General features: G+C 39.8%; 1 protein-coding gene across 3 annotated transcripts in view; it reads right to left on the bottom strand.

The window, feature by feature from the left end:
* Positions 1-25,687, bottom strand: part of GABRB1 (gamma-aminobutyric acid type A receptor subunit beta1) — a 128,038-nt gene extending 102,351 nt beyond the window's left edge. For 2 of the 3 annotated variants that reach the window (XR_011095920.1, XR_011095919.1), the window contains exons 1-3: positions 25,369-25,683; positions 25,204-25,295; positions 25,022-25,089 (exon numbers count right to left, since the gene is read on the bottom strand). Coding sequence is in view for 1 of the 3 variants with exons in the window: in XM_068680265.1 (XP_068536366.1) it covers positions 25,022-25,089; positions 25,204-25,295; positions 25,369-25,601 (393 nt within the window). In the remaining 2 variants the exon portion in view is untranslated. Of the gene's footprint in view, positions 1-25,021; positions 25,090-25,203; positions 25,296-25,368 lie in introns of all 3 variants that reach the window. The other variant, XM_068680265.1, reaches the window with a different exon arrangement.
* Between the last annotated feature and the right edge of the window lie 1,611 nt (positions 25,688-27,298).

Raw genomic sequence — 27,298 nt, 5'->3', positions numbered from 1 at the left:
TTTATGTGAACTCTTATTTCATTTGTGCATGTACAGTAGAAGAACCTTTCAATGCAACTTGGAACATCAGAATGTGGATGAATCAATAGACTTTCTGCTACAAATGAGCTTAGATGACTGATACGGACCAGATTCCTAACACATGAATGGCTATGCTTTGGCCTGGGAATTTCCATCTTGGAAGAACTTAAGCAAGGCTCACAGCAGGCATCTCTGCCTGCGTAGTAGTTCAGTTTATACATCCTGGGCCTTCATCATTTAATTTCAATATCTGAAAGGGGTTTTGTCAGGTAGGAGAAAAATGAAAAAAAGCTTATATAAAACTAATTTTTAAACTGGTAAGAGTTGCAGCAAATTTTCTTTCTGAAACTGAGCCTACCCCTGCAGGGAGATGCTGCTTTCCTGGGACTGCAGATGGCAGGATCAGCTGTGGCTCTCGGTCCTCTTGCAGCTTTCCCTTTGGGAGACTGGAGTGATTCTTCCAGCATGGATTTGAGAGTATTTGTACAGGCTGCTTGTTCCTGCAGGGCTGACACTTTCACCAGTGAAAAACAGTGAGTGAGAAGAACTTTGGAGTTCGAGACTAGTTTTAGGGAGATTTAAGCATAGAAAGGAATTTAAGCACAGGAAATTTAAGCATGTTTGATATGGAGCAGCTCCTTGGTCCTTATGGATTCAGCATAGTGAAGTCACATCTGGAGGACATGTTCTACAGTAGCAAAGAGATTCTCCTTTTAGTGAAGCACAACATGTCAAGATCTGTGAAAAGTGTAGGGGAGATGCACTGCACTGTTTTGTATGTCCCCAGATATTGAGTTGGCTGCAGGCTTCAGGTAAGTGCAAACAGAATTAAAAATTACTGCCTTGAGGATGAAAATACTCATTTTGGTAAAATTCAGTTTCATAGCCTCAGGAGAGCAGCTCTGTCAGGTACCATCCATATTCGTGGGCTGGGAGTAAAGGCTGAATGAGCTCCCTGGCCTGATGCTTGTCTCTGCTTTTCCTCAGTTGTATCTCTCCAGCTGCTGCTTCCCCTACCAATACAGAGCTCATGGGCTCATGTGTCCTGTTGTCTGGAGGAAGGTGAGACCATGGCCAACTGCCTTTCTGTCCCACCATTCTGCCCACCAAGGCTGGTCTTGCCAGTGCTGCCTTTTCCTTCAGTGCCATCAGTTCTGGCAAGCAAAGTATGGGGGCAGGTGTGTGACTGTTGCAAGAAGCGCTTGTGTTCAGAGATGTGCGAGGTGAGGGCACTTGAATGAGCTGCTCTGCAGAGACAGCCTGAACTTGTAAGAGAGCTGGGGGCAATGCCATGAGACCTACCACACTTCCTTCTGGTGCTCATCTGTATCTATGAGTTTGTTGTATTTAACACTTAGCTCAGATAACTGATTATTTCGCTTGTGCCTAGAACTAGCTTCACCATCACTGAAGCCTTCAAAACTCTGTTTTAACCTGTGCTGTCTGGAAGCTGTAAGTGCTGGGGGACAACCTCTACCTTCCCATACATTACACAAGCAGACGGGGATCATGTGGTGATACAATCATTAATGAACCCTGATCTGATTGTTGCCATTGATTTCCACCCTTTTTTAGCACAAGCAGCCATGAAGGATCAAGATACTGCATGTGGTCCAGCCTGCAATTCCCATTACAGCCAGCCCATGGAGACTTTGATTAACGTTACAAATACTTTGTATTTTGATGAATCTACTACAAGACTGGAGGAAGGCAACAAAATTAGTTATTTCCAGACACATTCCTGTTTACAAGCCTTGAGGCTATTGCTGCCTTGCTGTTAGATTTTAGCACTCTTGTTTGAGAAGGGACTTCATGTTATGACATTTGACATCTGAAAAAAAAGCCTGTCTGTGCAAGTTTGGTACAGAGCGATTTCATCTGTCCAAATAATCTTCTAACCAGGCTTCTTCTGTCTTCCCAGGGAGTTTTTACAAATTCACAGTAGAGATCCCTGAGGCATAACGTATTATTATCTTTAAAAACAGTCTTTATTATTTAGCTTTGTTATTCTTACCTCTGCTGAAAATGTGGCTATGCATATACTATGTGCTGAAAAAGCAATAATATAGGTTCTTGCATAGATTTCTGGATGGGGGAAGAAGCCTCAGCTCAGTCTTTGTTCTTCACTAAGGGGAAGAAATAACTTTTTACTCATGAGTTTTCATACATTCTTATTTTGTAACTTTGCTGTTTTTTTTTTTTTTTTTTTTTTGCTGAACTCCTGGGGAAAGAGTAATTCCCCCCACAGTTTCACAGCCAAGCATTTCTGTCTGCAATTAGTATTCATTTAACATTAGATATCTACTGGGGTAGGGCTGGACCTCAGCTACTTTTCCTCTTGTGTTTTTTTACTCAAAAATATGCAACAGCTCTTATAGGAGCAACTTAGCCCTGCACCAGGATAATTTTGTTACAGCATTCCTCAGGGAGGAGTGAAATCTGTTACTCTACAGCAGCCAAATGAGCATACATCATATTTTGCATGACTGCTCAAGCCTATAGCCAGCTGAGCAGAAGAAAATCTATTGCACCTTCATTTTCTGTGAGAAATGTCTGGCTTGCTTGCCTACACCCTCAGCATTCAGTATTATGAAGGCAACTTCTATTTGGCCATGTTGGGCTGATCTCTCCTTACTGAGCTGACCTCATGGTTTCATCTGGTACACGTGTGTGATTTGCCACAGATCTTGGTACAGACAACCTGAACTGCTTCTGACCTGCGTCTGTTCTGAAACAGAAACGGTGCAACTGTACATTGGGATGCTAAACCCAAGTTATCGGCTGTGCTGAGACTGGACTTATTTTGGAGATAGTGATGCATTATGTGGCTGTTCGGCTTCCAAAGTCAAACCGTTATCTTTTTATTATCCTGCATGATGTGAAAACATAAGTCTAGATGGGCGAGTCTTGATAATTAGCTCAGACTCCATCATTGGATGAGCCATAGTCTTGCACACTTCATGCTCTCTATGTATAGTGAGAGCACGTAATTCAGGAGTGCGGGTGCCATTCACCTACTCAACTGCACCGTTGCAAATCAGACACAAAGCACTGCTAATTCAGAGTCAGTCTCACTAAATAGAGTGCAAAGAGTGGAGGATTAGGCTCTAAATTTAGTCTGTTTAGAATGACACACCACTGAGTATCCCATCTATTTTCAAAGATGTAATAAACAGCATGGCAATACTAGTAAATGTCATTAGCTCTTTGAATTAATAGAATTACTGTTGGCAGCCAACAGTAATAGATTAGAGCAATTCCCATCTACTACATGAGAGTAATTCTTGGCAGTGTGAACATAATGAATCCAAGGAGTTTACAATACAACAACCATCCAAATAAAACTTGGAATATAAATTCTCAGCCTGTAATCACTTTTTTTTCCTGCTTTTCTCATTATTCAAGGCAGTATTGCTTTTTTTTTTTTTTTTTTCTTTGTCAGAGAGTCTTAACATTTGTTTGACGTTTTTATTGGTTTTTAAAGAAGCAGCTGATTGGTTAATGTGATTTAAAAAATCCTTCTCAACACAAGACACTTCCAAGCTTTATGTTTGCCTGAAATCACATTTTATTGGGCAAACAGATTATAAATTGTAATTATACGAATATATTAATTCATGCCAGCTTAAATGTGCTATGAATATTAAAGTACCAATCCTGTTCTATAGCTTCTTTAGAAATTTCTTTTCAATAAAAGAAAAACCACGTCTCAAGCTTATCATGTGTACAGTTTATTCAGCATTTCCCAGCATTTATTAGCTTTATTGATAAAAATAGCATCATCACAATGATTTCTTTTAGCTTGAGCACTACGCGAGCCTTCAAAATGCTACGGAAGCCAGCATTTTGTCACGACAATTCTTAAGCCTGATACCAATTTCCCTGTTGTTGGTGTAACCCACTGGTATAAATGGAGGTATTGTTGACTTATGTGGAAAAATTAAGTGCTGCTAAGGTTGTTCTCACTGGAACGGGACTGGGAATGGGATTACAGTTCCTTCTGTTTCGGAACTGGTCTTTGCTGTTCCTGCCCTCTGTCTGGGTCACAGTCCAAACACTATGAGTGACAAAAGCTAAAACCCCATGACTCTGAACTGCTTAAGGAAACACAGTGTGCTTTAATTCTTCACTTGTTTGTCCTAAATTTGAAAAGAGCTAACAATGTTTTTCATTCCATGACGCTTTTTAACAAATGAAGTTTAATTGCTGAAGAGAACCTTCACCATCTTTTAATACCAACAACTTTGGTCATTAAAGGTAACAAAGATGTTGATAGCTCCAATGTAGAACAGAAACTTTGATGTATATGAATTACAAGTTATCAGAAGATCTGCACAGACACTGAAAAATATGCTCCATGCTATTCCCGAGATTTGTGTACACCTAGCAATTTCCTCAGATTTAAGCACAAAGTGAATGTTCAACATGATGGCTGCACTTTGGAATGCATACTGACAGACAATATCCTACACTGTAAAGGAGAACCTTTCAGTCACAGGTGAACCATCCAGAGTCCACAATGCATGTGGAGAACCTGACAGTTGGCTCTTTTAACAGGCTGGTGGAAAACAAGCTTTATTTTATGGAGAATAGAATCTTGCCATATCACCTTAAACATACGCATCTCATAGGCTGGCCACCAGTTGTTTACTTATTTCATTTTCCTTGCTGAGCTCTGTTTGTTTGTCTAATACTTCACACTGACAGCCACCACTAAAGGAACACCACTGAAGGACTGAAGTTAGAGCAGAATTTATTTGTTTAGAGGACAACTGAAGAGTTAAATGTTCCTTTGGTTTCCTTACAACTAACCTTCCAAAACTGCTGTAATGGAGAAACAGCTTTTGGTAAGCTGAGCAAAAAGGAGTTTATACCTTTCTCCACTTTTTGATCAAGAACAAGGTAAAGGAGAGGGGAAAAAAATGTACAGCAAAGTAGAGAGAGAGAAGCTCAGTGCTTGCAGAATGATCCAAGATTACACAAATGATAAGCAATTCTAAATCTTTTTTATGCCCTTCCCTCTAGCCTTCATCGTTTTTCTGTCTTCTGTATTTTCTGTTATTCCAAACCAACCAAATAATAGTCTACATACACATAGTGAACGTGCTAGGGAAAATGACCAACAAAACATAAATGTAAGACAAAACTGTGACTAAGTGCTGTACTGACAGATGTTGCCATTCTCTGTCTACATTGGCCAGCCTTCCCTTTGTTTAATGCGGGAAGAATATTGACTTTATTATGGCTTCCAGTTGTTCTCATTCCAGAATTAATAGTGAATAGAAAAGGAAATCAAAAAAGCTTCTTTCTGCAGTCTGCCATAGATAAGCAAATGATGGCACTGATTCGATGAATATGCCAGACAGACTCAGTAAAACAAAAAGGCTGTTTTTTATTTGCTGTTCTGTAATTGGTTTACAGATACCTAAAACTTACAGGAAAGACAACATTCAGAGATGTGGAGGCTCCACAACAATTATATATATTTTTGCTAATGTGTGTAAGTTCAGCAAATGTTGTTAATCTGATTCTCTTAGCATTACAATCAACGGGACAGAAGAAAATTTGCATGGAAAAATGCATCCATGTAAGTATTTTTCTTCATAAAATAATCCTCTTAATTAATTGTTTTTTTTTTTCCCAACTATTTGGACAAAAACTAAATTTCAGGTGACTAGTAACTTGGATTATGAGTATTAAAAGGCTTTGCCATGACCTGGAAACATTGGAAGCAAATTATATACACCTAAAAAAAAAGAGAAGAACACAGGGGCAGAAATACATCATACAGAGCAATAAACCATTGTGTGAGTTTACCTCTTATGCGGTGAGGTTCACTTACGATAACTCCGCTTTTAAAATGAAATCAGAGATACCATAAAATCTCATAGTGAATTGATAATAATAAATCTGTTGGATGTTGTCATAACTTGTAATGTTGGAAAGGTCAAATCTTCAGCAAAGGAAAATACTATAGCTAGATAAAACATAATTGCAACTTTACAGCTGATTTACCGATTGAATTAGGCTAGCAAGAATCTCAGCTAAAAAACAGCTTTCCTTTCTAATCCTTGTTCAGAAAGACTAATACTTACTTTTATATGATCTCCAACAACATTACATACGATGTCCTTGATCACTATCCTGTGCAGTTCCTTATTATCTCCTATCATTTCTCTGCCTGACTCATCACATTGTCTAAGCTTTTTCCAAATGTTTAAGTAACTGTAGCCAGTCAAGCCAGTCATTCTTATCTCTTCTGGGAGTGATTTATTTTTTTCCCAAGACATTATTTTCAAAGGTTGCATTGCTTGGGGAGCTTTGTGCAATACAGTCACAGTTCTCCTGTTGTTGATCAACTCTTCTATTCTAACAGCTGCAAGTAGCTATTGTGGGAGACAAGGGATAGATTCATGATTTTGGGGCAATTTGTCAGTAGGAAATGGTAACTGGAAAATTATCCAGAGGATCCCATATGAGGGAAAACAAGTAACATCCATTTCAAACACAGTGCCATGCAAAAGAAACAATGGTTGCCACCAACACAGAAGGAGTGGCTTACAAAACGTGCAGGATTTCTGTACTGCCTTATGTTTTCATTTATGGTTTAGCCCACAGTTGTGAATTCATTGTTTTTTTACCATGGAACACTATGTAAACAGTGAATTTCATACCACTCTGCTTAGTATCTTGCTCAGTTGTTGGTACTGACTGGTTTAAAAAACAAGTGGACACTGTCTATCCACAAAACACTTTCTAGACCAAGAAGAAATATGAATATATTTCTGTTCCAAAGCTAATACATTCTGTTCATAATCATGGTGGAGCACTACAAGGCTCATTTTCAACTTTGGGAAGATGTCTGTGCATTTCCCTTTTGCTGTACCTATACAACAACAGAGAATAAAGTCATGCTTTAGTTTATTCCATTCCATTCTCCAATAACAACAAGTCCCTAAGCATTTTGCTGGGCTTTATGTTAAGGTTAATGCTGATCACTTAATAAATTAAGCAGTTCATGAAGCATTCTTCAGGGTAGTGTTTTCTCCATCATAACTCTGTCCAAATTCTCCTTCCTAAACTACTTACACAGTTCTTGAGCTGAACACCTCAGCACTTTGAAACACCAGTTTTATTTATTTTTTTCATGTGATTTGCTGATGCAGCAAAGGATATGGGAGCCATGCGACAGCAGAGTGGGGAGAGTTCTCTTTTGAAGGGAAATTTTCTTGGCAATCCTTTCTCATTTGGTTAAACGTAAAACAGTAAAGTTTTGTATAAAGTAAAAACAACTTGAATTGGTGAAAGAGAACTACCTTAACAGAAGCTGATCCTCTATTTGTAGCCAGCAGCACAACGGAGGTGATCGTCCCCCCTGTACTCAGCTCTGGTAAGGCCGCACCTCAAGTACTGTGTTTAGTTTTGGGACCCTCACTACAAGAAGGACATTGAGGCCCTGGAGCGTGTCTAGAGAAGGGCTACGAAGCTGGTGAAGGGCCTGGAACACAAGTCCTATGAGGATCAGCCGAGGGAGCTGGGGTTGTATAGTCTGGAGAAGAGGAGGCTTAGGGGAGACCTTATTGCTCTCTGTAACTGCCTGAAAGGAAGTTGTGGGGAGCTGGGGGTTGGCCTCTTCTCACAGATAACTAGTGATAGGACCAGAGGGAATGGCCTCAAGTTGTGCTAGGGGAGGTTCGGATTCTAAATCAGGAGACATTTATTATCATAAAGAATAGTCAGGAATTTGGACCGGTGGCCCAGGGATGTGGTGGCACCACCGTCCCTGGAGGCATTTAAAGAAAGGTTGGATGTGGTGCTTAGGGACATGGTCTAGTAGGTAATATTGGTAGGAGAATGGTAGCACCAGTTGATCTTGGAGGTCTTTTCCAACATTAATGATTCTACGACTCTGTGATTTCATATTTCTGTTTTGATTGTACTGTGTTTACTGATGTACAAATAGTAGAGATTTCATCTGCTAACATAAATTGATGAAAAAGATTTTTTTATTTAGTTTTTAATGTTACATCTTCTGAGAGATTTATTTTATCAGAAACCATCTTTCACTTTAATGAAAAATGTAGTTTATTTTTTAAAATTTGATTGTGCTATCTGGTATTCGCCTTCAACTCTGGAAAGCTCTAAGTATTTACTAGCATGTTATCTACATATGTTTTCTGTAGATCATTTCTGAAATATGTTTCATTGATTGTGTTTCTTTTTTATTGTTGACTATGAATACAATTTTCAGTAAGACTGTCTGGGTATATCAAGAGTACAAAGAAACTATGAAATTGCCCATATCTGCTATCAAGTTATCAGATCATCCCATGTTAAAGTGAGAAAAAAACTCTTGCTTGATGCTTATAATGTACTTTGGAGAAACATACCTTCCACCCTCATAAAACCCAGACATTCTGGAGAGAAGATTGCTTTTTTATATATTTTTTTTTTGCTTTTTTTTTGTCTTTTTTTTTTTTCTTTATTTCTTTTTAAAGCACTGTTGTCAATCTGGGTCTATGCTATGCCTTGCTGTCTGGGCTGAAGATTCATTCACCATTTACTTTCTCTGCTTTCAGTGCCATTTCAAAATGTCATAATTTTCTCCCTGGAACTAGATAAAAACTATCAAATTTCATCCAAAGTGTCTCTCAAAGCACAGGCCAATTTTAGCAAGCCCATAACTAAAATCCAGCTGGATATCTTCCTGCTCTCTGCCAGAAGTCCTCCTTCTCATCTGCCATGCAGGTGTTCGGTTTGCTTACCTCCATGCAAATGAATTGGACACCTGGTGAGCCCTCAGCCTGCATATCTCATGTATCAGAACAAAAGATATTGACTATGAAAAATACATATATCACTTTGTGGCTGCCTATTGCTGCCTACTCAATGGAAAACCCAACCCTGAGAAAATGAACTGGATTGCTGACATTAGAAAATGTGTGTTTACTTATCTTCTTGTAACATATTTTTACTCAGGCTTGCATATAAACCATTTGTGGCACTCATGTGGAAAGCAATACAGAAGTTGCCTATCTACTAGCAGCTATGCTGTGGAAAATATACCGCCTCTCCATAAATTCATTTGTTTCATGTCTGTAATAAAACCCAGACTAAGTGGTCAAAGCATTTTATCTCCAGCCTTATCTCACAGACATTGTTTCAAATCTCACCTAAACCACAGTACCTGGAAACGTAAGTAATTTATGCAAGGGGAGCATCTTGTGTGATAAAGCATCTTGACCTTATTCTTAGCTCTTTGAACAGAAGATTTTAGTGTAAATCACTTAGCTCAGTGTTGTTCAACTGCTATTCATGACACAACTTTCCAAGGTGCTGTGTATCCCTGGGATGGATGGGATGTACCAATATTTCTGCAAATGACCTCTATGAAAAAGCTAACTTGACATGGACCAAACTGGATATCATGTATTAAATTAGATATTGTAGCTAAGGATGCTGGTATATTTAGCTAAGATTGCTTAGACTTAAAAAAAAAAAAAAAAAAAAAAAAAAAAAAGCAAGATAACCAAATTAATAAAATATAATTAATGAAATATAATTAATGGAATTAAAAACAGCAGGATTTATATTGGTGTTAGTGAGAAGGGCTTCTGATCCAACGTCAATTCATACTGAAAACTACGACTCTAAATTGGACTACTCACATAAAGAATGACATTACTTAAGAGTTGTTAACTCTTCCCTGTTACCCATATGAAAATAAACCTAGGGAGCAGCAAAGAAGCCAACCATGCATTTCCAGTCTGCAGACGGCAGATCCTTATGCAGGCTGTGTACATGATGTGACAAGCTGTTTCATTAACTTTAAAATAACTAAAATGGCCATTGAGCTCAGGCATATCACATACAAGACGAATTTGTGAGAAGTGACTTATTTTAGAAGAATTATGGGTGCAAAACAAAGGACACAAAATGACTTACCCTTATCTGAAAGGAGCAGGTACTGAGAAATGTGATATAAAGCCATAAAGTGAATTTAGGAGAAACAATGTCCCAGAGACATGAGGAATCCCCTGACTGAGATATGGAAGGACTGCACAGCAATGATCCCATTTTACTTCCTGGCGTCTTTCACAGTAAATAAGCACAGAAAATACCCAGTGTAGGGCAGTATCACACTCACACAGTAGATGGACTAGATAAGAAAACTTTTTTATTTTACTATGATTTCTACCCTTTTGTCGTAACAAATGTAGCAGTTTTTTGTCATGGATCTGAGCACATTGTACTTGCTTAGGTCTTGTTACTTGTTCACTACATTTATGCAGATACAATGCCAGTTTACTCAGTTTTTTGGATTTCTTGCCAAGTACCTGAAATTTTTCAGTTGGCACACACCAGTCATAGCACCAGCCATATTATCTTCTCTTGCCTTTGACTGCTCTGTATAGTAGACATGGTCAAGAGAATGAGTCTGAGGAGCTCTTTTACTGCCAAACCACATCTAAAACCCATACAGCTTTCAGGGGCTCTGAATTACTTTGTGGAACTGGTCTGGTAATGCTTGAATCATGAGGTTAAGGACTGTTGGGGGAAAAAGCGTTGCTTCTTTTGAATTAAAGGAGTAACAGATTATAAAGCAAGAAAAAAAAAAAAAAGGTCTTTCTCTAGGTCTTTAAACTGACTAACCTTATCTTCCTGTGTTAGGGGAAGATAGACTGTACTATAGCATTAATGGAGAGACAGAGGATCTTCCAACCAAGTTATTTAGAGAAGGAGGGGGGGAAACTTTTCTCCTAGTCACTTCAAGCAACCTGCATTACCTCCCTGGTAAGCAGACTGATACCAACTGAAGATATTCAGCACTGCCATGCTCAGATCTCATTACAGCACATCAGGAGCAATATTTTGGGACTAAAGTATGTGAACTGCTCATCTATCCAGGAACTAAAGCTCAATATCCACCTTTTTGCAGTACTGCATCTTCCTCCCCAAATACCACCCTTGCAATTTCTTGCAAAAGGCATTAAGACCCTCAGGGATACATATGAAAATTCACCAGCCTCTTTAATGATCAGCAGAGCCCTCTGCTGTTACATATTCTCTGCTGTTACATATTGTTGTCACAACTCAAACACTGGGCAAACCTGAAATTTAATGAAATTAAATAGCCTATTTACAGAATAGCCATGCTTGTTGCTTACTTAAGAAACAAGAAGTTAGTGGCATCAAAGAGTAAATAGAAAGAAACTGTAAGTTTTGTGCTTTGACATGCCTGATTCTTCTTACAAATTAGTGTTGTTATTACCTTCTCCTGTGAATCCATTCTGCAAACAATATGTTCTTAAAGTGAATATGTAAGCTAAACAAATAATGAATACACAGTGTTACCAAGGCAGCCCAGACCCAGGCGTGTTTTGAAAGCTAATGCTGACAGAGGATGCATGATGCTGTGAGGTATTCAGTAACTTTATTCTTGCACTCACACTATGTTCATCTGGAAACATACTGTACTGGGTAAAGTCTACTGTGCTGACTCAAGTTAAATTCACAGTTGCCTCTTGATATATCACAATATGTCATTCAGTAATTCCACTGAGGAAAATGTAATTACCATGCAACATCTTGTGCTGTCTTGGGATTTCTCACTAGGTAAGTAAGAAATAAATTCCTGTCAGTACCACAAGAATACCATTTTAGAGATGTAGGAACAGACCAGCTGGGTCATAAGCCATGATGCTCTGTTGAAATCACTGGTCACAGGGGATATGTTCTTTTTTAGCTACAGGCTGTATGCCTTTTCTTTTCATCTGAGTATGCAGAAGCTTGCCCACTGTCCAAATAAATGCTCATACACTGGGTTTAATGCTCATAATATCCCCGTGAGGCAGGAATGACAACAGAGGAGGGACTGAGGGCCAGAGGAATTACTATGTCTGATATTTTTGTAAGGGACAGAAATTGACCCTATGGTTCCACCACGGGCCTCACCCCTGAGCCGGTTGTCTTTTTTTCTATAATGCAATATTTGACCACTGCAGGCACTGGTCTCCTGCTGAATACGAACCCAAATGTAAGGTTTCTGCACTGCCATCCAAAATGCTCTCTGTGCCTGTCCCAAGCTAGCTGAATTACTGACTGCCTTTTCTTCTGGAACTGTGACCTTCCCTGACAGCTTCGCTCCGCTGTTACAATGACAGTCACAGTTGCTGGGACGCAGAAGAATTAACATCCATGTAATTCCCCAAATGGTAGACCTACCCTAATTTATTTATTTAAAGAAAAATATACAAATAAAATAAAAAATTACATATCTATACAGAGAATGGAAGAGATTCTCACTTATGACTTTTAAAGCTTACATAATGCCAGAGATTCTCATGACTTTTAAAGCTTACATCATGCTGATAATGTAGTTGTGGGTGTGAATAATAAAAGAATCATAGAATCATAGAATCATAGAATGGTTTTTGTTGGAAGGGGCCTTAAAGATCATCTAGTTCAAAACCCCCTTGCAAATACTGATCAGGTTTCCCAAAGTGCCATCCAACCTGACCTTGAATACCTCCAGGAATGGGGCATCCATAGCTTCTCTGGGCAACCTGTGCCAGTGCCTCACCACCCTCTGAGTAAAGAATTTCTTTCTTATATATAATCTAATCTGCCCTCTTTTAGTTTAAAACCATTACCCCTTGTTCTATCACTACACTCCTGACCACGAAGCCCTCCCCAGCTTTCCTGTAGGCAACCTTTAGGCACTGGAAGGCTGTTATAAGGTCTCCCTGGAACCTTCTCTTCTCCAGGCTGAAAAACCCCAGCTCTCTCAGCCTCTCTTCACAGAAGATGTGTTCTAGCCCTCTGATCATCCTCATAGGCCTTCTCTGGACTTGATCCAACACGGCCCAACATGCATAGTTGGTTGTTCACATTCATTTTTATTTTCACTGGAGCTGACTCAGTGTAGACTAGGGAGACTGAGATCTCAGATTACTGTCAGAATAACTTCTTATACCAACATTTAAATGTTAGGTTAGGATGGATGAATATAGCAGCAGGGAAATTGTAAAAAAGCTGCATGGAAAACCAAGCTGTCTGCAAGCCAAGACTGAAATGACAGAGAATGATAAAGGGTTCTTTTTTTTTCTCACTTCCTCATTTTCATTTGTTTTGCATTTTGATATTTAGATCTTCTCAGCATCTTTAGCATAGAAATTCAGTATTTTGAAAAGTTTTCCTTGATGGCTATGTGTGTTCAGGACAGTTCAGTTTGTTCCGAGCTTATGAATGTTAGGTATTTTGCAAGAAAACGCAATTATGGCAGAAATGTATGATCAGCCTAAGATGGGTTTGATTGATCACTGACACATCCTCATCAATTTCAGTGGAAATTAACCTAAGGACCATGTAGCCTGGATGCTTTTATAATCTATGTACTCCAGAAGAGTCCATTGAATTGATATTTAGTGGAAGAACAGCTAATAGTTGAGAATTCCTTTTTCCCTACTTAAGTTTCAAACACATCATTTTTTCTTCTATGGAATCTCTATAAAAGATGATCCAATAGCACATGGATATAGCTAAATACTAGAATTAAAATATTTCAGTCAAAGTGTATTAATTCCAAATTGACATTGATTTACTATTGCCAAAAGTTTGTCTCATGTTCTTTTTCAGAGTTCTTGAATGTTGCGAAGTGTTACGGTGATTGCTTCTGTAACTGGAATGCATATGAAATACTGACTTGCCATTTGCTTGGACATAAGAAGAGCAAAATTGTGCATCCTTCTAAGTTTTGTGGATTCATAATGTTTTCAGTTATGTACGTAGCTCTGTATTTTTTTTAATCCTTATCCATAGTATTGTGATGAACTCTCCATAACTGTAATCATTTGGATGAGAAAAAAAAAAACAAAACACACACCAAAAAATGAAACATAAAAACCAAACAACAACTGAGGATGGTAGAGCTGCCTGCTTTAGTCCAACCTCCCTTTTAGTCCCACAAATATCCTTGGAAACACAACAAACCACAAATTTATATAAAATGTCTGAGTGCACTGTATTCTTTTAGGAAAGAGGCTCTATATAGTCCTATACAAACTGACCTAAACCATGATATTCCTGTTTTAAGTAACAGTGAAAAGAACTGTCCATCTGTCATGACAGCTGAACTGCCATGAGATCAGCGGGGTCCCTGCTGAGCCAGCAGTCATCCCCTGCAGGTCAGGTGCTGACGTTGTTCCCTGGACCAACAGGTTGTCAGCAGCTCCTCTTGCAATGGTTGTCTGTGATCTGAAGTGCCAGGGTTGCCTGGATTTCAGAACACAAGCTGTGCAAAAGGCATTGAAGCCACCAGGTCCTGTACTAAACACATGTAATAAGCTTGCCTGAACAATACATGTCTGAATCATCTGCAGATTAATATCTAATCTTCAAAAAATGTATTTGTTTCCAGTAAGATAGTAGCTTGATAGCTATCCTGCTGTGGAAGGAGCATAGCTATAAGCAGAAAAATTACCTAAACAGAAAAAGTGACTCATGAACAGAGAAAAAATATGTACCTATTTTCTCTTTCCTTCTCTCATTGTTTTGAGGAAAAAAAAAACCAACAATATTCGACAACTCAATGAGAAGCATTCCTAGGTCATTCCTAGGTGTTGCCTTGTCCTATGTTATGTTCTGAGAGGAGGTAGTGTTCTGGAGCTGTCCTGTCATTTAATTGCTTATGGCTTCTTGGATTCTGCAGATGTGAGAACTAAACACCTAATACCAAGGATATTGCTGGCTGCTCTGCTGCTCTTTGCCAGTACTGCACTTACTGTTACTGCTCTCAGGTAGATGATGAGTAGAAGAATTAATATCAATCACTTTACAAGTAACTCACAACCTATTTAGCATCTATTCTTTGACAACCTGGAATGCTTACTGCAACTGTGAAGGCACAAAACAAAACAAAAACAAAACAAAACAAAACAAAACAAACAAACAAACAAACAAAAAAACAGACAGAAAACCATAAGTAGTGTTTTATAGTCAGAAGTGTAACAATGCTGTAGCCATGTCACACTGCAAAATGGCTGGAGACCAACACTGCCCATGACAGTGCAGGATCATGTTATTCTTGAGAAATCTTGACTCATGCTGTGCATCCCATAACTGCTATTTCCTCTTAGCGGTCCCTCTCCTAGGAGCTACAACTGTTCCAGTGAGAGATTGAGCAGTCAGGAGGATGGCTGGACTAGATGATCTTGGAGGTCTTTTCCAACCTTAATGAATCTATGATTATATGATAGATCAAACCCACAGAAGGGCAGTGGTTGGACATGGACCACATTACCCTATTATGTCTCTGGCAGTGCTATTTCCCTGGTGCTAAACGGTAGAACAGTGTAAAATTTATTATTTTTACGAGGTTTATTAGGTTCTGGGAGGGAAATAGTGGAGGATTTGTGTTATGTTTTCAGAATTGGCATGATAAAATATACAGACCATTTTGCCCATCAGGATGATACACTCCAGCATGAAGCAAAATTTTTAGTTTCATATTTGAAATTGGCTCAATGAACTGATAATTTGATCTGGTGCAAAAATTTCCTCTGAGAGCAACTCTGACGGACCACGTTGTGTTGGTGAGAAGAACTGGGAAAATTGCTTTGAGCGAAATGGTGTCTATTTTGCTGTTTGTATTTATATTGTGTTTTCTGAATTATGCTGGACATTGTAATAATCTGCTTTGTGCTTACTGTGAATTTCTGCTAGGAGTAGCTAAAGGGAAAGAATGTGTTATTCCTTGAGATCTCAGTAATATATGCTACTCATGAGCTTCTAGAAAACAAAGCCATTTCTCTTGACAGTGAGAACTGAAAAGATTTCTATGCGAGATTCATTTTCAATTGATACCACAATGACACTGTATTTGCTTCCTATTAGTGCAGGAATCCACACAGCATTTAACGAGCTGTGAAGTCTGTCATTGCAGATTTGATTCCCAGTGTGTTATTGATGTTTTGCAGCTTACTCTTTTTTTTTTTTTCTTTCTTTTTTTTTTTTTTCTAGTCAGACCTGGCACAATAGATAAAATAAATCTGTAATTTACAGGTGGCTGCTAATCCCATGTTTTGTTGCCGTCATAGGAAGCCAGTAACAAAGCTGCACGCTGCCTGTGAAGTGCAATACATTTATGAAGTCTTTGAAGCTCGCCTATGTCCTCTCCTTGACCAGTGTATTGGTATTCAGAGTGAATATTTTACAAACAAATTGGTCAAAGAGAGGATAAATCAGCATGGAAGAACACAGAGGAAGGGGTATCATTCCAGGCTTGGTTATTTGTTCATGTTGAAGAGTAATTACACAGAAAATTGTAGTGAAACAACGGTTTAAAACTGCCATAAACTGGAAAGCTGGATTGCTCCTACAAACTGCTGAACAAACTGTTGAGTTTGTAAAACTAACACGAACTTGATTTTACTGGTGTGAGACATTTCATCCATGAGTATACTCCTTAAAACCAGCGAGGCCATCAGCATCTGGTCCCCTTGGATGGGACCAGAGTCCTCAGCGCTTGTGGGGACTGGTGCTGCCCAAAAGCTCCTGAGACACACAAGCATGAATGCATCTACCTGCAGCTGACTGGTACTCATTTTACTTCAGCTGCAATTAAGAGGTTCTTCAGCATAAAATTATGATGGGAAATTAACTGCACTCCTCTTTTAATATAATTAAGATCCTGAACAATATTTAGACACCATGTGTCTGTTTCAGCAGTTTTAACTTTGCTATCTCTTCATTTTTTTCTATAGACAATTTAAAAAGACACAAGTGAAATTCTTCAATCTCAGCCAAATGGATTGATGAATCTTAATGGAGAACATTTATTCCAACCTTTAATTAAGTTTGGCAGTCTGAAACCATTAATCTTCGCTTTGAAACTATGCAATCTACAGTATTTAAAACCTTACAACTCACTCTTGCTATGAGGTGGATGCCTGTGTGATAATACAACTTTCTAGAAGATGCCTCTGTGTCTTTTAGACCACCTTTTACCTGTCCATGACATAACACAAGCAATCAAGGATTTGCCCCAGCAGAGGATGGAGCAAATCAGTGTGACACTGCTTTGGCCAAACCCAGCCTTTTACTCTTGAAAGGACATTGTCAAGCTTGATACACAAAAAAAATCATATCCACCTTCTCCAGCCCATGTAAATCTTAATACAGAGCTAGTGCTTAGAGAAAGGTTGAAACAAACTGCTGTTAAAATCTGGTGTTATTCCACTGGATTATTCAGACTACTACTACAGATTTCCTGGTGAAAATATTTGCAGCAGTCTTGCCTTAGGGGTAGAAGTAATTTAATTATAATACACTTTCTGGAGTGCTGCCAGCATTACAGGCAGTATTTCCTGTGAGGGAAGAGGAATTCTACAATCACAAAGATGCATACCTTTAGATTCATAATTATTTTTCTTGAAGAAAAAAAGGAGCCTTAAAAAGCATTAAAGAACAAAATCTTTCTGAAAGTCATCTTGGACTCTTTCACCACCTGAGAGATGCCCTTATAGTTAGTTTCTCAGGCTTCATTGATGTTTTAAAATACAGATTATGTAGCTATGGGGAATAAGACATCACAAAGAACTCTTCTCAGCAGCTGCTGTTTGGAATACAGCACCCCACAAAACACAGCAGCTGGGGATGCTGATGAGTGATGGAAATCCCTGGGTTTGATTTAACAGTTTCAGCTGTTGTCTCAGACTACTTGGCATCCTGAGAAAAGGAGCAAGTCTTTTGGTGCTACCTGAGGGTAAGGATCTTTTCACACTTCAGGGAGAACTGGTGGTGTGACTGTTCCTTCTTCTGGGTGCACGGTTTTAGCTCCAGGTCTTTCCTGAACTGCTAGTTGGAAGAGAATTTATGAAAACAGCCTAGAAGAAGTACAAAAAACTCTTCAGGCATAAAGTACAAAGTAAAGCTGATAAAAAAAAAAAAATCACTAAATTTTGCAGCCATTTGAAAAGCGTCCCTTAAATCTCCTTATGAAGACAAATGTTCACTGTGGGAGTTCCTGATATTCTCACCTTTTCAGATTCAGAAATAAAAAGGCAATGAAAATGGGGAAAATAAAAATACAAACTTTTAATTAAGGCCCCTGCCCTGTCCTACCTACCTGCCTACACAACCACACCCACCCACACAAAAAGAAACATTTTTCAGGTTCCTGGAAAAACTCTGTATTTTATAGAGGTATTTTTCTCTTTTTGGGAAAAGGACAATTTTGGGGAACGGGTCCTTTGTGTGAATTGTTGACCATTCTGTTACTAAAGGATCATTTGGGACCCTGAATGTTCTCAAAATGTTTGTGCTGCTCAACTGTGGAGTTTGTACAGGCTAACAGCCACCCAGTCTGTAAGTTTTCAGCGGTCACAGCATAGGCACATTGTTTGATGCAGATGCACAAAACAGGGCATGCTCGGCAAGAGCCTGGATTTTTTCATCCATGTATCTGGAAGTCACATCTCATTGCAGGTCCGATTGTGATAGGATTAACTGTAGATTTCAGGAAACAAAGCTGGCAGGATAAGTGTTTGGTGGAATGCTTAAGAAATCATATGGTCCTTTCCCTTCCAGGTATTTCTGACAGTTCATCACAGTAATAGCACTGTATTTCAGACTTATTTTTTGTTTTATTTTATTTTATTTTTTACTCCAGGCTCGGGAGAAAGAAGGAAAGAAGCACCTTACCAACAAATGTTAAAAATTTGTGTTGTATGGCTGTATTCTGAAATATGTTTTAAACAAATGGGAAGTGTGACCATCTTATCTTTTGTCTTCACAAATGCAGGCTCTACATGAGTTATATCATTTAGCTGGACTACAGATGTGTCAGGATGCCCTGTGGCATCAGGTTTAAAATTAGGGCTAAAAGATGATGTACGAGGGTCAGAACTGAGCTTATCAGCCCTTGAGAAATGCTAGGAAGTAAGGGTAAGCCACCTACAGTGGCCAGAGAGAGAAATAATTGAGGGAGATGGGAGAGTTGTCCATCTAATAATAAAAGAATCATTTCTTTTCTATGAGGGGCATTAATAGCTAGTTTGTTTAAACCTTGAAATAAGGGAACATGTGAAGTATTATGCCTGTCAGGCTAAAAAGAGAACTTGGAATACTTGATTGAAGCTGGTCTCAGTTGAGTTTGATTTTCAAAAAAAAATGAAGATTTATCTTTTCTGGGTCACATGAAACAACATTTAAGTTATCACTTTATCCGTTCTGTCTACTTGTTAATTTTGTTGAAGGACCACTTATTCCTGTATTCAGATGAAAAATAACCCAGCAAAACATCCAATAACATGACCCAGCTACTTAACCTCAAGCTGCCTATTTCTACATTCATTCCATGTTTCACTGTTAATATAATTACTCTTGCTCAGAACAGACAGTGATGAAATGATCTGACCTTTATGTATTATTACTTGATTAGTTTTTCTTTATTTGCTGGAAAAAAATAAAATCAGTTGCTGAATGTTTCTATTAATATTCATTTCAAGTCCTCTGTATGTCCTTCATGCTTCTCAAGAGAGTTGCTATATAACAGAAAAGTACTTCTCCCTTCTTCTTCTGCACTACCGCTAGGCTAATTTTCATTAAGAATTGTTGAGTTTTATGACAATTTTCAAAATCAGTTTAATCTCTATGAGGATCTTCAGACAAATGTATTTAGACTAAGGAACTGCATTTATTGTCATTGTGTCTGCCCTGATCACTTCTGTTGCCTTATGAGGTGAGCTGAAGGAATTTGACTTTCTAGTTCTCCAGGTACCAGACTTAAGATTCAAATAAAGGAGACTTGGCTGCTGTGATGCAAAGAGCTATGGAAATGGGGTTCATGATGCTAATTTGGGTCCTAAACTCTCCACAAGAGAGCTGATTTCCTATACTAACATTCACAACAGCCAACATGCTGCTTTCTCAGACACTTAACCCAGCCAGTTAACCAAGGGACAAGATGATGCGTGAAACTGACGAAGTCTGTAAACACAGCTTAACCTGCAAAAAGTGCCTTAAGATAGCCTGCACCCATACATGTAAGTCTCTCTATCGTTCCTAAAGTTGGGGTCTAATGCATGAGTGCTGGCCAGTCAGGAGTAACGGGTACACTTCCAGTGGTTCTAAACCTTACCCAGCTTGAAGCTTTAAACCGTAGCATTGCAGGGCCTGAGACCAACAGCCCTGGGAGGGCTAAAATCATGCCCTGGGCTGTGGGCACAAAGCTGCTGTATATTTCACTTGAATACCTTGATTCCTCTCTTTACTAATACAAAACATTAATTTATCCTCAACAAAATAACACTGAGTATTTATTACAATATGGTAACATGGTGAAATACATAATTGTATCTGAAAACATACAGTAAAAAATGAAAAGATGGAATTACCTTGAAAATTGTCCACTGTATAAATGGTTGTGCTGGATATTAATGAATATCTTTCTGGGAGCTGTTGTGCATTTTGTGCCATAATGCATTTGCTGCTATGGTGGCAATGCGTGATGCAAAAGGACTATGAAAAAACTTCTTCAGACAGCAAACTGTTTGTAAGCCTCCAAGGTAATGTATCTATAACCTCCTGGTATGTTGGAGGGTGAACTTCTCTTGGATTTAATTTCTAATGTAAGCTACTGTTTCAGTAGGAGGCCTGAGAGCAGCCCTAAAGGCTGAAGGAAAAAAGAGAAGCATTACGTTGCTTCCAGGAAAAATGAAATAAGTATGGTAGAAAATGATGTCTGGTTACATGGGCTGTGGAGTGTTAATGCTGTGGGAGACACTTTGTCCTCCAAACCCACCACAGTCATGCGGAAATGACAATGTGAGGGATCACACGCAACACAGGGGTTTACTCTGTGCCACAACTGCATGACATTATCATTGAGCATAAGCCAAGGTGTCAAAAATGCACCAGAAGATAATGTCTATTTCTAGGTCTATATTTTATGTATAATCATAAAGGCAGAAAAGATAAAGAGACAGAATATGAAAGGCAGGTATAGCATGAAATGGATTTAAAAAAACCTACATAGTTGGCTTATTTATCTACCATTTTCCCACAGGGTACAAATATGAGTGGTTTAAGCTAAACTAAATTCTTTCTGGGCCAAGAATGTTTTCCAACAAGTTGGGATGTTGACAGCATAAGAGGTAGGCTTCTTAAGGAGAAACCCTGGGAAGACGATAGTGATTTCTGAATAGTGAGCAAAGATGAGATCCTACTTCTCTGCAAGATTTGTGACTTGTTTGGGAGAAAAACAGTAAAACAGACTTTGGTTGTGGAGACGCTAAAGAATTATACCTTTTCTGCCAAAGAACTATTAAACTTTCGTCTCTCTTTTCTTGCTGGGACATAAAACCTGCAATCTGGTATCACATAAATGAAATCCATATCATCAGTGTAAAATCAGTACGGCACTTCAGGAACTGAGTTCCCCAAAATGAACTAATGGGCTTATTTTTTGTGTCTCTCTCAACTGCTCTATAAAAGGTTCTTTAATGTGTGCATTGGTTTTCAAAGCTTTACAGCACATAACAGCTACTTTTTCTCTACTATAAAGGTTTGACTAACTGCTCAGGAGGAAAAACAGAGAGAAAATTGTCATGTATTGCATGCGCACTTTTTTTTTTTTTTAAGAGTCCAGTTACTTCTCAGCTGTTTCCTTGTAGATATAGCAATATGTCATATGCTTGCTTGCCCTGAAGCTTGAAGGTAACTACCATGAATCATACTATCCATGTTCATTCTTGATGTACAATCAGCACCTTCTGTTAATCAGGTAAAGGTATCACAGTAAAGCAGACAATTCACGTCACAGAAACTTAATAGATTTAGTCATAGTATGGTTCTTAATGAACTCTTTATATTCATGTAAATGTCTAATATACTTCTAAAGGAACTCTGTCATGGATGAAAATTAGCTGAACAGTCATTAACTGAGACAAAGCAGAAGAGTCACCTTGTACCTTTGGAAGTGAATGCTTTGTAAATTCCAATTACTGTAGCATGGATGTGAAAATCTGATGGAAACAGATTAAAACTTATGGTGTATTAGGAAGAAGGTATGATTAGAACAGGGCAACGGTCATTACAACGTTGAAATTCTACTTCTTCTGCTTGTTCAATGTATGACAAGCTCTTCAGCTTATTACCTGCAAAAATCAATATACGACAAATGGGTCCGATGCCAAACACAGGTGTCATGAGGATGACTGCTTCAATTAATCTTTATATAAAAGTTGCTATGGCAGCTCAGTACAAACAGGCATAAAACAATGTAGTTTAAAAAGCTGAACAGATGAAGCCTGAGTACTTAGGGGAAATAGCAAGAATGGTTGACTTCAAGGTTTTGTGAGCTTTTTGTAATTAATTGAGTATATTCATAATAACTTAGCATATTTGAAGAAGCCATTACACCTAAACAAGCTACTTGAGCAGACAGCTATTGCAGATGGCTTTCACAGAATTCACAATTGTTCTGTTGTTAATATTTCAACTTTTTTCCCTGATGACTGGATTTACTCAGACATACAAATCTGCCTGTTAACTTGGTGGACAGCCTACAGCCGGGACAAATTCTCATCTAATATGCTGATGAAGTACAGAGATATAAACAAAACAAACAAACAAACAAAAAGAACTTTACTCTTATTTAAGCACTAAAACTGAAATAGAAAGTTTAACCTCACCAGTGGGTACCATGATTTGGAATAGCTGCTTCTGCCATTCTGGAAATAAGGTTTCACATTCCTGAGGAGAGCCAAGGGATGAGAGAACTGCCTCCACTCCTCCTAGGTGAGACTGACTGAATAGAATGGTATCTCTTCCTCCTCTTACTAAGGAGAGGAAAAAAAATCTACAAGACATGGGTTTAAAAGGAAAGATGAAAAGCTAAAGGATTCACAGGTTGCTGCAACACTTAAAAGCTCTTTTTCTCAGAAAAAAAAAAAAAATACTAGAATAAGGCATTATGTCACTAGGCAGGAATGTTTCTCTTAAGCTGACAGCAATACCCTAATTTCTTCAATGATGGATGAGGTTACTGATCATTGTCCAAAAAAAAGACTATACAATGGTCTCTGACAAAGCAACAAAGACCTTGTGACAAAGAACACTGTAGACGTGGTATGAATGTAGTACAGGTGACATGGGAGAGCCCTTTCAGAATGATTCCAAACGGGGACTGTTTTTTCCCCATATTTTGCCTTAAGGTACCAGTTTTTGGCTATACCTGGGAATTATACCTGGTTGCTTACTTCCACTGTGAAGATGCATTGTTAATTTTAAGAAATTAAAACATCTTGTCACTTTTTTGATCAGTTTTGTCAAGCTGCTTCCCCTTGCACATAGTGAGTTGCCAAAAATCCATCTAGCATGCAAATTCACTTGAATAGAAACTAGAAAGTTCAAATTACGCATTCCCACAGGCTGTGCAAGAATTGGAAGGATGCAGGAAGTTGCATGTTGGTTCTGTCAGAGCTAAGCAGAAATGATGCAAGCCATTGCAATGCAATGCAATGCAAACCACAATGAAATCCAATGCAATTCATACCCCTTGGCATTTCCACTGGAAACAGTCACATCCACTCCCCTTTGTATTAACAGGACTTCAGGTGTTAACACTTCATGAAATATATTCTGGACCTTTCAGAACAGGTATTTTGGTGATGGTGTTTGCAGTGTTTGGCTTTCTCAGGGCACACTGCTTTGTAGAAGCAGCAATCCTCCTTCAGGATGGTAGAAACAGTTTGGAGATGTTTTATTCTTTGACTATTTTGATATGGAGAAGATTTATATTCTGTTTTGTCTGCCTTATCTGCACAGTCCCTATCATGTCCTCCCTTAAAGTACAAAGCAGTAACAGGAACTACAGGAGCTGAAACTTGAGACTGTTATGCTACATGCAAAGTGACAAATATCCTTTCCTCCCAACTCTCTTAGGTGCAATCTTAACAAATATAGCAGTTACATACAAATAGGAACTGTGCTTGTAGAGCAAACAACAGAAAAAAAAAAGTAAATATAAAGAGGAAAACAAACTCTCTTCATCAGTTTTCAATGACAACTATTAACTCTAATATACAAGGGGAAAAAAAAAAAAAAAACACAAAGAAATTACTTTGAATGGACAAATACTTTTTTTTTAAAAAAAAAAAAAGTAAAATAAACTGCTGAACAGTATGGAAATGCAAGGTTTTAAGCTTCTTTTAGCCAAATAAGCATTCCCCTATGTAAAGAATGCATCTTAGAGTTTCATGAGACCCAGTACAAGAAAAGACAGTGAGAGCAAAATGCCTGGGGTGCATGCTAATCCAGCATGATTCTGTAAAATGTTCAAAGTTGTACCTGATTTTTCAGTTTCTTCTGGGAAAAGACTGTCAAACGAGGCAAGCAGTGTACAGACATATTTTTTGTTCTTCAAGCCTGCATGTCTAGCAACGCTCCTTTCAGAGGCAGAACTGAAATCAAATGCCATACGTTTCCCACCTGTAGCTGGGGGACTTTTCTAATTTTGATAGCTGGGTCGGGAACATCCTTATGTATTTAATCTACAATGCTTTTTTCTTCTACAGGAATGAGTGATTTGTAGAAGCTGCACATTCTTTTCTTTTGACGCTTTTATTCAATGCCGTTAGCTTGCAATACGAGGTGTCTAACTTTAAATCATTTGACATTAAGAAAAAAAATCAAGCAAATCTGTCATGTGCTGCTACAGCTAAGGCAAACCCAAGGTTTCCAATGACAGCTGCTGACACTGGAAAGAGCAAAACACTGCAAGCAAAGCCCAGAACCTCAAACCTGTAGCAGGCATGCTGAGCAAGGCAGCGAGCACTTCTGGAGCGCTACACGTGAATGTTACGCCAAGAGCACAGACAACTTTTCCTTGCACCCCGACGTGCCCGGCTGCTTTGCAGGATTTGCTCTCCCTCGGGCACAGCGCCCTGAGCAGGCAGGTGCCGACCCGGGGGCGAGCGGTCGCCCTTGGCTCACTCACCATGTTGACTTCGGACACCACGTCGATGCTGGCGATCTCTATCCGCATGCCCACACCGACGGGCGGCCCTGCGGGGAAGGGAGAAGGGAGGGAAGGGGATGCGGGAGCCGGGCTTAGACGGGGGAAGGGGGAGGGGGAGCCCGGGCAGCGGGGCCGGGGCGCGGGGAGCGCGGGCGGCTCACCTCCGAAGTCGGGCCTGAGGCGGATGTCGTAGCCGTGCAGCAGCCCGTCCACCGTCTCCTTCACGTAGGACATGTTGCTGGGCTCGTCGGCGCTGCGGGAAGGAGCACAGCCGGGTTAAGGGAGGCGGCCGGCGGCCCCTGCGCCCGCTCCCCTCCGCCGCTCACCTGCGCGCCGCGCACGCCACGGCCAGCACCAGCAGCACCGGCAGCACCGGCAGCATCCGCAGGGCCAGCGGGCCGCCCCGCCTCGCCGCCCTCATCCCGGCCCCGGCAGCTCCCCTGCCACCGCCGCCTCGCCGGGGGCAAGTTGGAGCGGAGCGGAGCGGAGGGGAGCGGAGCACCGAGCCCCGCCGGCACAACGCATGCGCGCAGCCCCCCGCCGCCCCGCTGCCCGTCATGGGGGCCGCCGGCACGGCGGGGCTGGGTGCTCGCCGGGGGGCAGTGAGGCCGGCGGGGGTCCCCGAGAGGCCGCCACGCGTGGTCGCACACCCCCGGGGGAAGGGGAGGTGGGCGAGGGGTCTGCGTGGGCAGCCGCAGCGAGAGGGAGCGGGGAGGGCAGTTCGGTGGGGAGCTCACGGTGATGCTAAGGTGACACGAGAGGTGACACAGAAGAGTGTCGGTGCATCCGAAGGGAATTAATTGCATGGCAGGGTGATGCACATTGCCCATTTGTGAGGGCTGGAGTCGTAGTTACACATCTGTCTGTCCCTCTGCTTTGTGATACCTATCATTGGAGTGGTACCCCGAAGTACCAGGAGTGGCATATGCAGTCGGTCACAACACGTTTGGAGTTGATCTTTTTCAGCCAAAGTCTTTTATCTTGTGTTTTTTAAGACAGGGTGAACCTACGGCCTTGTGTACCCCTGCTTCTTGCAAGCAATATGACATGTTGGATAACTGGAGTCCAGCAGGCACTCAGTTCCTTTGCTGGTGCTGTTCCATTTCCCTGCACAGCAGCTCAGCAGAGATAACATTTATCCCTTTCCAATTCTACCCCTTTCATCTGTGCGCTAGGCAGCCCCATGCTCAGTGACCTGGGAATACGTATTCCCTGTTTGTGAGACTCCTACAATGTCACACAGATTTATTTCTGCGGAAAGACAGATATTGGTGATGCTCTTGTGGTTGAAATATACCATGATATTAGGAAAATGCAGGCATATTGAAATACAGAGTTAGTGACACAAAATCTAGTGTTCTGTGAAAATTTGTTACTTGGGAAGGAGCACAACATGCTTCCTATAAGACTGTGACAAGAGTGTTTTACCCTCACAGCTGCTTCTCAAAACCATGACAGTATATGTTTGTGAAAATAAATATTTTACTCTTAGCTTATTACAGGCATAATGAGTATTTTCAGTTGGCTTTCAGGTCTTCTATATTGAACATGTCTTTCTTTTCCTCCTTTTTTTAGTCCTTAGTTTCTAAAAAATATGATCTCTCAGCTCAACTTGTGCTTTGGCATTGCTGTTTTGAAAGAGTTTAAAATCTTCTAATCAGGATTAACATATTTTAATAGTGTTCAAGTATAATTGATGCTGCTGGAATAGATAGCACTTCAAAAAAAAAAAAAAAAAATCTCCCCATAGACACATACTAAAAGGTATCTTTTTATGCAGAGTTACATCAAACACAGTCATAACAAAGTTACCTGGCTCCTTTGAAGCACTAAATGAGGATTTTCCATGGGACTTGAGAATCCTTTTTCACTACTTGATGGTTTGCTGCACTATCTGTTGAAAATAATTTTAACTTTGTCATAAGCCATGAGAAAGTCAGAAATGCCTGTATAAAAGGGAGACTGCTGCTCTGTTTGGCTTTCCAAAATCTGTCATAAAGCATGAATGCAGGAGTTTATTCTATATTAATTCTTTTTTCTCTGTAAATTTCAAGGCAGCCATACTCAGACTACCTGTAGTCTAGACTGAGTGCCTGTTAATGGTTGATATGTGTTAGATGTGTTTCTGGAGCTTATCTCAGGACATCTGTGATCTAAAACGGGATCTTGAAACAATATCCTGCTGAGTGGAGGGAATGTTGGAAAGATCCCCTAGTGGTCGGGGTTTGAGAACAAATAAATTTATATGGGACTTTG

The sequence above is a fragment of the Anas acuta genome, chromosome 4 (genome assembly GCF_963932015.1).
Source record: "Anas acuta chromosome 4, bAnaAcu1.1, whole genome shotgun sequence".
NCBI lineage: Eukaryota > Metazoa > Chordata > Aves > Anseriformes > Anatidae > Anas > Anas acuta.
This window is presented reverse-complemented; position numbering and strand designations above follow the sequence as displayed.